This window comes from Symphalangus syndactylus, chromosome 15 (assembly GCF_028878055.3).
Source record: "Symphalangus syndactylus isolate Jambi chromosome 15, NHGRI_mSymSyn1-v2.1_pri, whole genome shotgun sequence".
Classification (NCBI taxonomy): domain Eukaryota; kingdom Metazoa; phylum Chordata; class Mammalia; order Primates; family Hylobatidae; genus Symphalangus; species Symphalangus syndactylus.
In genome coordinates this window covers 69,288,641-69,303,305 of record NC_072437.2, presented here as the reverse complement: position 1 = coordinate 69,303,305, position 14,665 = coordinate 69,288,641, and the positions used below count along the sequence as shown (strand labels likewise).

The following is a 14,665-nucleotide window of genomic DNA, read 5'->3' as shown; positions in this document are numbered from 1 at the left end:
GAAAATATAAGACTTGAATAATACTATAAACCAACTAGATTTAACAGATATCTATAGCATTCTCCATCTCCCAGCAACAACAGAGTATACAGTCTTTATAAGTGCACATGGAACATTCCCCAGGAAAGACCATATGCTAGGCAATAAAATAACTCTCAATAAATTTTAAAAGACTTAAATCATACAAAGCATGTTCTCAACTGCAATAAAATGAAGTTAGAATAGTAAGAGAAGGAAATTTGGGAAGTTCACAAATATATGGAAATGAAACGATGTACTCTTAATCAATTGGTCATAGAAGAAATCCAAGAGAAATCAGATCATATTTTGAGATGAATGAAAACAAAGATTCCACATCTCAAAATTTATGGAATGCAGCTAACGTCATGCTTAAAGGGAAAATTATAGGTGTAAATTCTTACATTAGAATGGAAGAAAGATCTCAATCAACAATTTAACTTTCCACCTAAAGAAACTAGAAAAAGAAGAGCAAACTGAAACCAAAGCAAGTAAAGCAAGGATATAATAAAGGTTAGAGTGAAAATAAATAAAATAGCAAGCAGAAAAACAATAGAGAAAATAAACAAAACCAAAAGTTATTTGAAAAGAGCAACAAAATTGATAGCTTAGCTAGCCTGATCAAGAAATAAAAGAAAAGAACTCAAAAATGTGGTAAATAGGTTAGGTCAATAACAACCAAAAAGACCTTAGATAATCTAGTAAAAATTATGAAAAACCAACAGCTAACGTTAAACTTAGTGGTGAAAGCCTTAAAGCTTTTCTCCTAAGATGAGGAACAAGACATGCTTTTTCTATTCAACATTGTACTGGAGATTCTAGCCAGAACAACTAGACATAAATAAATAAATAAATAAATAAATAAATAAATAGCATCTAGATTGGAATGGAAAAAGGGAAACTCTATTTTTTGCAGATAAATAATGTTGTATATCACACTCCAGGGACTGTTGTGGGGTGGGGGTAGGGGGAGGGATAGCATTAGGAGATATACCTAATGCTAAATGATGAGTTAATGGTGCAGCACACCAACATGGCACATGTATACATATGTAACAAACCTGCACATCGTGCACTTGTACCCTAAAACTTAAAGTATAATAATAATAAAATTTAAAAAAAAAAGAAAATCTAAGGAACCCACAACAACAACAAACCTGCTGGAGCAACAATTGAGTTCACAAAATATATAAGATCAGTGTGCAAAAAATCAGTTTATATTTAGAAACACTAGCAATGAGTAGGCTCAAAATGAAATTAAGAAAGTAATTTTATTTACAATAGCATTAAAAAAAGACTAAAACAAAAGAAATGTAAGACTACAAAACATTATTGAAAGTGATTAAGACCTAAATAAATGGATACACATTCTGTATTTATTGAATGGAAGACATTACTATTAAGATGGCAGCACTCCACAAATTGATCTACATGTTCAACTCAGTTCCTATCAAAATCCTAGCTTCTCTTTTTGCAGAAGTTGACTTGCTGATCTAACATTCATTGGAAAATGCAAGGGACTCTGAATAACCAAAACAATCTTGAAGAAGAATCATGAAGTTGCAGAGTCTACACTTTATTATTTCAAAACTTACTACAAAGCTATAGCGGTTAAAGTCGTGTAGTACTAGAATAAGGATAGACATGTAGATCAATCGAATAGAATTGAGAGTCCAGAAGTAAATCCATACATTTAAGGTCAATTGATTTTCCACAAGGTACCAAGACTATTCAGTGGAAATGAACGGTCTCTTCAGCAAGTGGTGCTGGAACAACGGGATATCCACATACAAATGAATGAAGTTAGATCTCTTTGTCATGTCGTACAGAAAAATTACCCTCAAATGGAAGAAATATCTAAATGGAAGAAATATCTAAATGTAAGATCCCAAACTATGCTCTTAGACAAAAACATAGGTGTACATTTTTTATGATATTGAATTAATAATGATTTCTTTTTTTTCCTCTCCTTTTATGTGGAACAGGAAAGCTAGAGGGGTTTAGAGTTGTCTTATTGCTTTTCCCCTATGTCAGACAAGGCCCTGATAAAGCAGTTTTTCTTTAGAGCAGGTCTTTCACACAGAGAATAGAATGCTCTGGGCATATTTCAAAATGGTTGCTGTACCCACTCACTCTCTCTATCCCCCAATTAGGGTATAGTATATTTTGAAATGGTTGCTTTTCCCTTTTCCTTGTGTAAGGAGCCTGAGGAAATTTTCTTCAGCCTTCATCATGAGAACCTGGTGGGGTTTCTGGAAGTAAAATTCATGAAAGTATAAGGGGCCCCCGAGACGGGACTCCAACAAGTTTTTAACTCTCAAGCGAGTTCACACTCAGCCACCAGTAATTTATTGATTACCATTGAAGTGTTCTTACCAATTACTAGCTCTGTGGCTTCTGTTCTCAGGTAAACTGTGATTTTCTATAGTCACCCATCTCTCTAGTTTTTGAGGAAGTGGTTTGCCCTGTGACCTCTATTCTCGGACAGATCTAAGAAAAGTTGTTGATTTTCAGTTTAATTATCTTTTTTTCTGTTGTAAAGATGGGAGTGATGACTTCCAAGTTCTCTACATGTTGGAGTGGGAACTGGAAGACCTAATTAACTTCTTAAGAAACTGTCAAACTGTTTTTCAAAGTGGATCTAGCACTCTACATTCCTGGCATTGTATGAGAGTTTCAGTTTCTCTCTATCTTTGTCAACACGCCATCTTTCTAATTTTAGATATTCTAATAGTATCTAGTGGTTTCTTATTGTAGTTTTAATCTGCAGTTCTCTAATAGCTAGTGATGATGACCATTTTTTCATTTGCTTATTTGCCAGTTGCAAATCTTTATTAGTGAAGCATCTGTGTACATGTTTTGCCCATTTTTAAAAAGTTGGATTGTTTTCTTACAATTGAAGTTTATTTTTTCTTATACTCAAAATTTTAATTGACACATAAAAATTGTACATATTTATGAAGTATAATGTGATGTTTCAGTACATTTTACATTGTATAATGATCAAGTCATGGTAATTACCATATCCATTGCCTTAAATATTTACCATTTCTTTGATGTAAGAACATTCAAAATCCTCTCTTCTAGCTAGAATATGAATGTATTTTAAATGTACAACTATTTGTTTTCTCACAATCCTATAAAATGATAGCTTGAGTCAATGAAGTATCCCCCCAATTCCTATCAACCTCGTCTATTTTAGTGAAATTTAATATTGTCTAGAAAACAATAGACAAACATAGTTATTCAGAGAGGATAACTGAGCCCTCTGGTTATTCTCTCTAACCCACAAAGGAAGCTAAACACTTGATGTAAACTTCTTCATCAGAGTAAATAAGAATCCCCTCCATTACATACAAAAGAAAAAATAACTGGAGAGATAGTCTCTGCTCTGAGGTTATTATCCTGTGGTCTTTGGTTTTGGTACATTCTCCCCGACCCCATGCCCTTCTCCCTCATCTTTAATGAGTATCTGTATGTATGGCAGAACAGCATGTTTTTAAGTCTCTGCAGTCTTGGACCAAGCTCCTTCTATTCCCTACTCTACAAGAATCACAAGAGCACCAGGATTCTGTTTGGGGTTGCCATGGACACAGAGTTCATATTACATAACTGACTTATTCTCAATACAAGGTAAAGACCTAGAGGTGAGGTCTCTGATCAAGGGAGTCCCATCCCATCCTCTGGCCTCTCTGTTGGCTAATGCTGTCCTCTCATCCTCATCAGGAGAATTAAAATCATGTAAAGTTTTGGTGGGGGAACTAGATGGTGGTCTCTGGGGCCCATAGACAGGAAAGTTTGCTTATACCCAGCTGGGGGGACCACTAATTGACATTCCTGTCCCCTCCCAGGGACCTTACAGAGTCCCCTTACCCTCAGGGTACTGGGGGACAACCAGTGAGTGTAAGGCCAAATAGCAATAACCTTGTTACTTGCCAGGAATTGGGTCAAGATTTGATTTAACAAGCTTGGTTTTGGGAACTAAAAAATGAAAAAAGGAAAAGCCATAATTTTGAAAGGCAACAAGAGAGGAAACTGCTAACAGGATCTTGATTAAATTTCTCCCTCTTAGAAAATGTTGTACTGAAGACGCAAGACCTCAGACTTGTGTTATTCTAGCAGCTGAACTGACCCCAGGCTCTTCTGACTGGCAATGGTGCTGGAAGCAGTCTGATCTATAGGTAAGCAGGTCCAGGGCTTACAGGGAGAAACTCTCAGAAATCCAGCTCTGCCTTGGGTTGCCCTGGTTCATGTCCAAAGATGTGCTTGGGCCACATCTCTGGAGCACAAGGTAGACTGAGAGCTTTGATATTTCTGCTTCTACTGCAGATGAGCTGGTATAACTCCGAAGCTATGGAATTTGCTGTTGTCTGTGACCCAGCAAATAGAAATAGAAAAATAATTAGTAGAAAAATAATAGAAATAGAAAAAATTTAAAAAACAAACCAAGCCTCATTCTTTGCCTGTTAATATCCTTAAAAATATGACATTTTAGGCGGTGTGATAATATGCATATACTGGTCACTTTAATCTTTCCTACAGGGGCGGCTGGTTGCCCTAATGGTGGATGCTTTGTTCAAGGATGGTGAGCTAGTGTTCAGCTCAGGAAGCCACTCCACAGAGATGGCCACCAAAAGGGCTTCAGTGGTCCCATTTCAATTAACACCTGAAACATTGTCAGTTATTACCGTGAAGGTCACAAATGGGTTTTTATTAGTGAGATTGGTGGCTTACAAAGCAGCATGATGGATGTTACAATTATATGACATTTTAAGATCTGTGAATCAACTAAAGTGTTTCGGAGACAGCCCACCCTCGCATAAACAGGATAAAGGTATATGAGGGTGGCCTGTAGTGTATATTTAGAGGTGACACCCAAGGCTTGATCCTCATATGGTCCTATCTCCAGGAAGGTTTAGGAAGATTTTGACCTCTGGAACATTAGGAATCTGTTGAGAATGAAGCTTTCATGCTTGGAGCACCTAAAGTACAGAAAGCTTACAGAAGCTTATGTACTGTGCCTGCTTGCTACTGAATGTTTTGTTAAATGAATATCTGTATGTGTGGCAGATTTGATCGGAGACCTACTTTTCATTATAACCTGGTAGCATGATTATAAAGGTGTAGCTAACCTTCACCTGACTCAAACTTCTGTGGTTGCTCCTATCTACCAAAAAGCATTTAAGAATTCTGCATGACCACTTTAGTTTAGGACAGTTTGCAATTCTCACCTTCCTTAGAGGGCAATTTAACTAGCTACTTATTCATGTCCCATGAGGGAAGTCATTCTGTGCCCCAAAGCAGCTTATCAAAGTATTATTTCAGACTTCATGCAATACTCTCCCTGAAAGGAGTTCAGGTAACATCTGTGGATGTCTTGTGCCCTTTTTGGAGATTAGTTTCCCAAGGAACTTGCTTAGCAATCCTGGCTTGTCACCTGAATCTGGAATAATTTGAGTATCTTCCAGTTCTCTTCCTCAGTAGAGGAAGTCTGAAAAATCCAGTAAATATTTAATAAGGCTGCTTATGTCAGAAAGTCAAATTCTTACCTTTTTGGTGTTTTGAACATTTTCCCGTTATGATTTATTAGTGTATTCTGCATAGACAGTCCAATTATTCATCCTGCTGAAAAGTAGCAGATGCCTATAGATGCCTTTCTTTTTGTAAAAGGTATTGTTTTTCCTGAGACCTGGATGAATTTCCATGAGCCATTCAAGGACATGAGAACACCCACTTAGAACTTAAAAGGTTCCCCTCATGGCCCTCAGACCAGGCTAACAAGATTTGATAATTTGAACTCTGGCACTCCTTTCCTCACAGGCTGAAAGAATAGCACAATATTAATGTCTATCTATGCTTAAAGGTTTGAGCTATTGATCAGAGTCCAAAATCAGTTTGTGTAGGGGAACTTTTCTTAAAGACATAAAAAGATACGATTTAATATATTGTTTCCAAAATGTGTTTCTCACACATTTCCACTGAGAAAGAGGTTCTGTGGTCAAATAAGTTAAGAAACCTCAGCACGCTCTTAGAGAATCCCAGTTTTTATCAGCAGCAAAAAAATGTGTGTGATCAGTTTCTTAAACTTATTTAAACGTTTGAAAATTTAGAAAATTGTGGCGAAGAGCATTAATTCTTGAGTCTTGGGAGTGTATTACCTTGATGAGAATGTTTGTGTATTTGAAACTAAAAATATATATCAGTTTATATTGCCACATATTGATTTTTATGGCATAATATATGGTGTGGAGAGCAGGTTATCTAAAAACCAATATTTGCAAAATGCTGAATATTCAGCATGGTTTTATGAAGTTGACAGATGTGGAGTGTATTTTGCATGTGTCTTAACTAACAGATGAGGAAATCAAGTTGCAGAGAGATTAAATTAGCCAAGCCAGGGGTTTCGGTGCTAGGAAGTCTTGATATTGGAAAATATAGCCATATAACTTTAAAAAAATGAATCAGACAAAAAGAAAACAAAATCATTGTAAACATATAACCTACTTTATGTTCACAAAATGTTTTAAACATAATTAAGGCTATGCTTGACTTACCTACTTGTTTATTTCCCACCAAGGATGACCAGGAACTAGCCATTGATATCGAAACATTCATTATTCTTACATTTTCTTTCTTTTTTCTGTGTCCTTTCTCTCTCTCTCTCTCACACACACACACACACACACACACACACAGTCTCAGAAGTACTAGTGCTGTATCCTGAAATTGTTTCTTTAGTTCTTGTCAAGATTCCTCTGATTTTATTTTTTGTGTCCTGAAATACTGTTGAGATTAACATCCTGATTGCCTTCCAAAATATCTGACTATATTTTGTATGTGCTTTTTACTCTTTGGTAGAGTTATGGATTCACTAACAGATTCTACTATATGCTCTGACAACTGTGACCACAATGGGTGAGTTGACTGATCTAAGTGGTGAAGAATACTGGGAGCATCAATGGCAATAACAGCTTTCTATCAGAGACTTTAAGCATCTTTGGTAACATTGTTTTTGAACCAGAGTGGAAAAAATAAGATCAGGTCAGAAGAGGGATGCTTGGTACTCAAAGATTATTTGCGACTCTTAGTAATTAGCAGCCAAAACCTTAGGAAACTATCAGAATGCCTGTGTATGAGACTCTTTCAAGAGCAATCCAAGAGAGGAGAGAATCCTACTTGGAGAAAGAAGGTGGTAGCATTGGACAGGCAGCAGAGGAACCCTCAGCAGAAAGAAAGGAGCTAAGAGATCCTGTATCTGTCCCTCACCCTTCAGAGCTGGTGCCCCAAACTGAAAGCCGTCATCACATTGGATGGAGCCCCTGCCTCAGGTTTAGTCACTTGGTCCTATTTGAGGGGAAGCAAAGATATCTGTGACTCATGAAGAGCATGAAGGTGGTGGAGGGACTTGATAATTAGGAAATCAAAATGGGCAAGAATAATGTGTGCCTACAAATGGGACATGAATTTGAAGCAAATTTAAGTTAAAGTTGCTGTCACACGTGATGATCAGGTTCAGTAATAAAGAATTGTATTTAAATCTTGATTCATTAAACTTTTTTGAGAGAGCTGAACAATTTTTATTACCAACACATAAAGACTTCTTTCTAGGGAAAAATCAAGTACCAGGTGCCAAATAACTGATTTACATGAGAATTTTTAGGGACAACACATTGTAATTTGTAGCCCAATCATAGCCAATGTGAACCAAAAAGAAAGTCATGTATGCATTTATGTTGTTTCCTACTATCTACCTTTCAATCCTTTGCACCGACCCCAATGAATTGACATCAGAAATCTGTGCTGGAGTCAACAATGAAAGGTGATGTCATAACATATATTGGAGATGGGAGGAATTCAGGTTTGTGAAATTCAGTCTCAGAATTATTCATGGGAAAATAGTTTTCTGGACACTGATTCTAAAATTCTTTCCAAAAAGTTAGGTCTTAAGTAAGCTAAGTCATATTTACCATATCTTTTAGATTCAAGGAATTTTGTTGTTCAAATAAATTGGTCATATCACCGCTCCATGTGGCAAATCTCTAATATATTTTTGCATTTGATGCTTGGAGTAAAATACAGCAACCCTACATAGAGCTTTATAATAAGCTTCATGTGTTCAAATATAATTGGTACTTTTATAGCCGATGCTGTTTGTGTTATACTCAGAAAGTTATTTCTTATCGTAAGATTACCAATATAGTCACCAAAATATTTTTTTATATTTTGAATTAATTTTCTACATTTAAATAAAACAAGCGCTGCTGCTGTTGTTACTATTCCCTTTTAATGTCTCCCCAAATTAGTGTTTTATTCTGTACACTTTATGAGATGCCAGCTTAATAATACCCTTAATATGGCCCAAGGATTCTACAAAAGGAAATGCTGGTGTGTTTGTCAAAAGTGTTTTCTGGCTGGGCATGGTGGCTCAAGCCTGTAATCTCAGCACTTTGGGAGGCTGAGGCAGGTGGACCACGAGGTCAGGAGTTCGAGATCAGCCTGGCCAATATGGTAAAACCCTGTCTCTACTAAAAATACAAAAATTAGCTGGGCGTGGTGGTGCACGCCTGTAGTCCCAGCTACTCGGGAGGCTGAGGCAGAAGAATCACTTGAATCCGGGAGGCAGAGGTTGCAGTGAGCTGAGACAGTGCCACTGCACTGCAGCCTGGGTGACAGAGCGAAACTCTGTCTCAAAAAAAAAAAAAAAGTGTTTCCTGTGCAGATTATCTATTCACCACTTGCAGATTTGAAGTTTACTAAGCATGTGTGATATCTAAAAGTTCATTTGAAGAATAATTTTCAATGCCAAAAATGTTTAAAAGTGGGATATAGGAAGATGATGCAAAGATGGAATCTCCAAACATTTCCATTTTCACAAGGAGGACTTAATAGAACGTCTAACAGCTACTTTTAGATATTTTTGAAATGTGAGAGGGGTGAGTTAGTTAACAAAAAGTAGACTATGAGATTAAAATGTCTATTCACTCTAAAATCTCAGCATTCACTTTCTTGATTGTCAAGTTATTCATCAGACTCTTTCCAGAGACAACCTAAATGCAAGCTCTTAGAATATTACAACATCTTTTATATGGGATGACAGGAAATAATTTCATCACCTTTTAAAGGATAGATGAGGGATTTGAATACCACTTTCAGATTAAGTAACTCCTCTATTGAATATTACACTGTTTTATGATTCATATCTATATGGTGGTTGAGAGGTATTCCAGATTTATTCACTGACAAGTAAATATTATTCAGTTTATAATTAATATGCACTTTGGGGTGAGATACTTTCAGTCTATGTTAAAACTATCTTCAATATTCAGTATCCTGTTCCACATAAAACTTTCATGCACTAGTTTTAGCATTCATTGACTTTTATGTGAATCAGTTATAACTGTGATCATTACAAAATGGTGATTTTTTTTTAAAAAAGTAGTTTTTCTCTGTTTAATAAGTATCATTCTAAGGAGAGCTATTCCTACCCCTATTTATTCACTATTATTATGAACTTATAAATTCTTACATTATTTCAATGAATTACAATCCTTTCTGTCATTATTTATTTTGATGTTTAAATGGTCCCATATTTGGCCAGTGGGACTCCCTAAAAGCTAGCCCCTGTGTCCTTTTGACTTGACATGTTCCCATCACTTTTTGAGCATTTCCCCAGCCCTGGAATCAGCCATTTACCCAAAGAACCTGATGCCCTTTAGAAACCAACATTTTGCATTTGGTATGCTCATTGCCATTGGCTCATTGCTACTTGTAGGCCTTTTTAATATATAGATGAGAGTACAGATATACATATTGACATATACAGATATATGCATATATGCAACAATTTTAATATGGTTAATATACAGTATATACATTAATATGTGTTCTGTAAACTGTGTATTATTGTTTTGCCTATATGTTTTTAAATTTACTTAAATGGTATTAAGATGTATCTCATTTTGTTAGTTTTTTGCTTAGTAACATAAGATTATTCTTCTTGTGCATACCTTTTGTTGTTGCTTTTAACTGGTATGAAAAATTCCATGACATGCATCCCCTAGTGAGGAACACATATATTGCTTCCTACCATTTGCCTTCACAAAGAGTGCCACCAAATGATTATCGTTATGCCAGACCCCTATAGACCTGTTTGAGTATTTCTGTAGGAATATGAAACAGGACTTGATGGGCCATGGGATTGTATATTTTGAATTTGACTGAATACTGCCTATTGCTCTCACAATGGTTATACCAGTCTGCATCTCATCAACAATGCACGATGGTTCCTACACATACACATTCACAACAACACTTGACATAATCAAACTTTCTAATTTATATAATCAATCTAATAGATAGTAACATATTGCATTATGTTTTACTTTGTATTTATGTGATAACTTATGAATTTGAGCATCATTTTATGTTCTCATAGCATTTGAGATTTCTTCTGTAATGGTCCATTCACAAACTTAGCCCATTTTTCCACTAGTGTTCCTATTTTTGTCTTGTTAATTTACATGGGCTGTTTTTGAATATTTTATATTTTAGAATAAGTTAATCAAATTTCTTTTAAAATTATGTTTAATTTTCAAAGTGATTATGTTACATTTGTAAACAATATAGCAAGAATTCACTCTTTTTAGTAACATTAAAAACATGGTGCTATTGTTTGGAGGTTTGTACCCTCAAACCTCATGTTGAAATTTGATCCCCAGTGTTGGAGGTGGGGCCTAATGGAAGGTGTTTGGAAGATGAATAGATTAATTCCCTCCCTGGGAGGGAGGGTGAGTGAGTACTCACTCTATTAGTTCTTGCAAGAGCTGGTTGTTTAAAAAGAGACCGGCAGCTTCCCCCACGTTGCTTCCCCTCTTGCCATTTGATCTCTGCACGTGTCAGTTCCCCTTCATCTTCCACAGTAAATGGGAGCAGCCTCAGAAGCAGATGTTGGCATCAGGCTTCTTGTGCAGCACACAGCTGTGAGCCAAATAAACCTCTCTTCTTTATAAATTACCCAGCCTCAGTTATCCTTTATGGCAACACTAAACAGACTCAGATGCATGGAATCCCATTCAAAAGTTTTGACTATCGCTTTATGTATTCAAATCATGCTTCACGTCAGTTTTAGATATTGAAGTTATATTCTCTAATCCGTCATCTGCCTGTTAGCTTTGGCATTGTTCTTCTTCATTCTCTTCATGACAGAACTTTTTGCCTTATTATTTTACTTTTGAAGTTTGAAATTTTCCCACTTTCAGTCTACAAAGGTAATTTCTAATCCTCATAGTTTTAATTTACACATTTAATGCTTTAATCTACTTAGGGTTTACCCTTAAATATGGTGTTAGGTAGGGATTTGGTTTCATTTTTTTCCCAAAGGTAGGCTGATTTTCCAAATACCGTCTATTAAACAGTTCCTCCTTTTTCCTTGTTTACATAATCATCATCCATGACATATATCTACATAGGTTTATCTCTGAGCTCAATATTTTGTTCCATTGATACTTATGGCATCCCTACACCTTTTTTTATTACCATGCTTAGTTAAGTTATTAATGGAGCCTTTATATGTTGACATAGATTTTGTAGTAAGTATGTCAATATTCTAAAAATTTTGAAAAATACCTATGTGGGCCCTGTGGTGTTTGGGAGAGGGAAGGGCTTTAAATACTAGGTTGATTTCTTTGTTACTTGAGTATTCTATTTCTATAGAAATATAGTTTCTTGCACTAATGTTAGTGTTTTATATTTGTCTAGGAATTTTTCCATTCCATCTAAGTTTTCACATTTATTAGTATATAATTGAATAATCTCATTTTAAAAATTTTAGTGTGTTATAGTGATGCTCCCTTCTTGTACATTTTATTTGGATATTCACTCTGTTTGTTCTTGATTATTATTGCCACAGGTCTATTGTAGTAATCTTTTCAAAGAGACACACTTTTGTTTGGTTAATCTTCTCCACGGTTTTTTCTTCTCCAGTTCAGTGACTTACGCTTACCTCCTTATGTTTCACTTCCTTATTACTCCATAGACTGCCCTGTGCTCCTTTTCCAACCTCTCTACTTAAAAGTGTACTCTTTGCTTTTAACCGTCTTGACTTCTTATTAATGCTTATATATCAGTAAATTTTCTTCCAAGTATTGCTTCATTGTATCCTACAAACTTTGTCATGTTATTATCAATCAGTTCTTAGTATTTAAAATATTTCGTGATTTCCCTTTTAACATAAGAGGTATTCAGTAATGTGTAATTTAGTTTCAAATGTGGGTTTTTTTAAAAAAGCGAATCATATTACAATATGTTCAGAGAACAGCAATATGATATTGATCCTGTGGACTTTATCCTGTGGAAGCTTTCTTTATGATACAGAGAGCTATGATGTTGGTCTGTCCTTGTGCCCTCTTAGGTCTTTTGCTCTTTCTAGAAGGTGTTAGAATTTTCTCTTTGTCTCTATTAGATACTTAAAGCTGATTTATTTCTTCTTTCTTGAATTCTGAGAAATTTATCATCATAAATTTTCACATTTTATTTTGCATTTTTAGTTTTCATTTCTTCTTAGATTTCCATATTCTAGATGTTAGATAGCTGTTTTTATCCTCCATAACATTCGTCTTTTCTTTAGTATGTTCTCTTTATTCTTTTCTACTATTTTCTGGGTAAGTTTCTCAATCTAATCTTCTAACTCTAAATTAATTAGCTTTTCACATGTATCCAAACTACTATCTGTCCCTCAACAATTTATATTTTTTGACAGTCATACTTTTACAGTTAAGGCTTTCTCTTGTATTTTTTCTTATGACTCCCATTCTCATTTCATGTTTCAACATCTTCCTTTGTGTCCTCTTATCCTTAAGAATATTTGTCAGCCGGGCGCGGTGGCTCACGCTTGTAATCCCAGCACTTTGGGAGGCCGAGGCGGGCGGATCACGAGGTCAGGAGATCGAGACCACGGTGAAACCCCGTCTCTACTAAAAATACAAAAAATTAGCCGGGCGTGGTGGCGGGCGCCTGTAGTCCCAGCTACTCGGAGAGGCTGAGGCAGGAGAATGGCGTGAACCCGGGAGGCGGAGCTTGCAGTAAGCCGAGATTGCGCCACTGCACTCCAGCCTGGGCGACAGAGCGGGACTCCGTCTCAAAAAAAAAAAAAAAAAAAAAAGGATATTTGTCATGCTTACTTTAAAATCTTGGTCATTGTGTTCCAGTAGTTTTGCTACAGTTGGTATGCTGTTGTTCAGCTTGTTGTATTTCCTTTTTTCCGTAGTTGTATTCCTCAAGTATCTAATCATGTTGGTTTGTGAACTCAGATTTTTTGTAGCTGTTGGCTACTCTGTCTGGTCATTTGTACTGGGGAAGGACTGAAGGACAATCTCAGTCTGCTGCTGTTCTTGCAACATAATTATTAATAGCACCTACTTTTTCCTTTCAAAAGTGTCCTGGTTTGGGCAGGAATTATATAGTCAGTCTCACTGAAATCTAGGACGTAAGCTGTGTCATTGTCAGTAAGTTTAAAATGAAGAGAAGTGATGTGCCCCAGGGTAGAGAGTCTCAGGAACCAAGAAACACCAGGCAACTCCTCTGGGTTGTGAAAAGGAAAAACTTTAGACAAGGTAAATTTAACAGAGTTTAATAGTGCAAGAATGATTCATGAGTTGGGAAGCTTTTAGAAGGAGAACAAGTTCTAAGAACTGCAAGCTGGCAATGTGGCCAGACAGCATTATGGACAGAAAATGGAAGTGAGGTCCAGAAACAGCTTAGTTGGTTACAACTGGTTACAGCTGGATGTTTTGTCTTATTTGAATCAGTCAGCCACCCGCAATTGACTGAAGCTCAGCTGCTGTAATTGACTGAGACACAGCTATCTGTTACAAGTGTATATTCTATTCATAATTAGGCTGTTAGTTAACACACTAGATTAGGTTGCAGTTTGTTGCATAAGGACTCAAGTACAGAGGCAACCTCAGGGAAATTTCGTTTCATTAAACAACTATATCACCTTGAAGCTCCTGAACAAAGCAGCATTGGAGGAGACAATCTCTCTGGTTTGTAACCTGGGCTTTGGAGATGGAGGCGGGTGGAGGAGTGAAGGCCCAAGGATTGCTCTTCAGCCCTTCCCTGTTTTCATCAGCTGGTCTAATGCTCTCCTAATTTTACCGTAACTACTCGTGGGTAGTTGCTGTTGTTGTCTATGGAGACAGGCAGGGATGGTCACTATTGTTTCCAAATGGCTAAATTGCATGTGTGTGTGTGTGTGTGTGTTTTTAGAACAGCTAGTTTATTAGTTGTAGGGTTATTGTAGCTAATTTGAATAAAAGTTAAGCCTACAAATTCACATGGTATTTGATTATGTACAATTTAGTTTAATTCTTTAGCTCTGACCCAAATGAAGTGATATCACTAACCCATGATGGAGTCATCAGTGAAAGTGAAATGATATCACTAGCCTATAATGGAGTCATCAGTAAAAGATGATGTGTGTGTGTATGTTCATAAAGATACATGCAAATGTTAACTATAGAGTTTCTTGGACACTGTTTCTAAAGTACTGGTAGTTTCAGCTTCTGTATGTAACATCCTTTTCTTTTTGGGTCTAGTTGGATACAAGATAAATAGATCACAAGAAGTCTACTTCTTCCTAGCTGAGTTG

General features: G+C 36.2%; 1 protein-coding gene across 1 annotated transcript in view; it reads right to left on the bottom strand.

Moving 5' to 3' along the window:
* Positions 1 to 13,307, bottom strand: part of LOC134732580 (uncharacterized) — a 33,346-nt gene extending 20,039 nt beyond the window's left edge. Inside the window, exons 1-2 of the mRNA XM_063618506.1 lie at positions 13,197 to 13,307; positions 10,106 to 10,304 (exon numbers count right to left, since the gene is read on the bottom strand). Coding sequence (XP_063474576.1) covers positions 10,106 to 10,304; positions 13,197 to 13,307 — 310 coding nt within the window. The remainder of the gene's footprint in view (positions 1 to 10,105; positions 10,305 to 13,196) is intronic.
* Between the last annotated feature and the right edge of the window lie 1,358 nt (positions 13,308 to 14,665).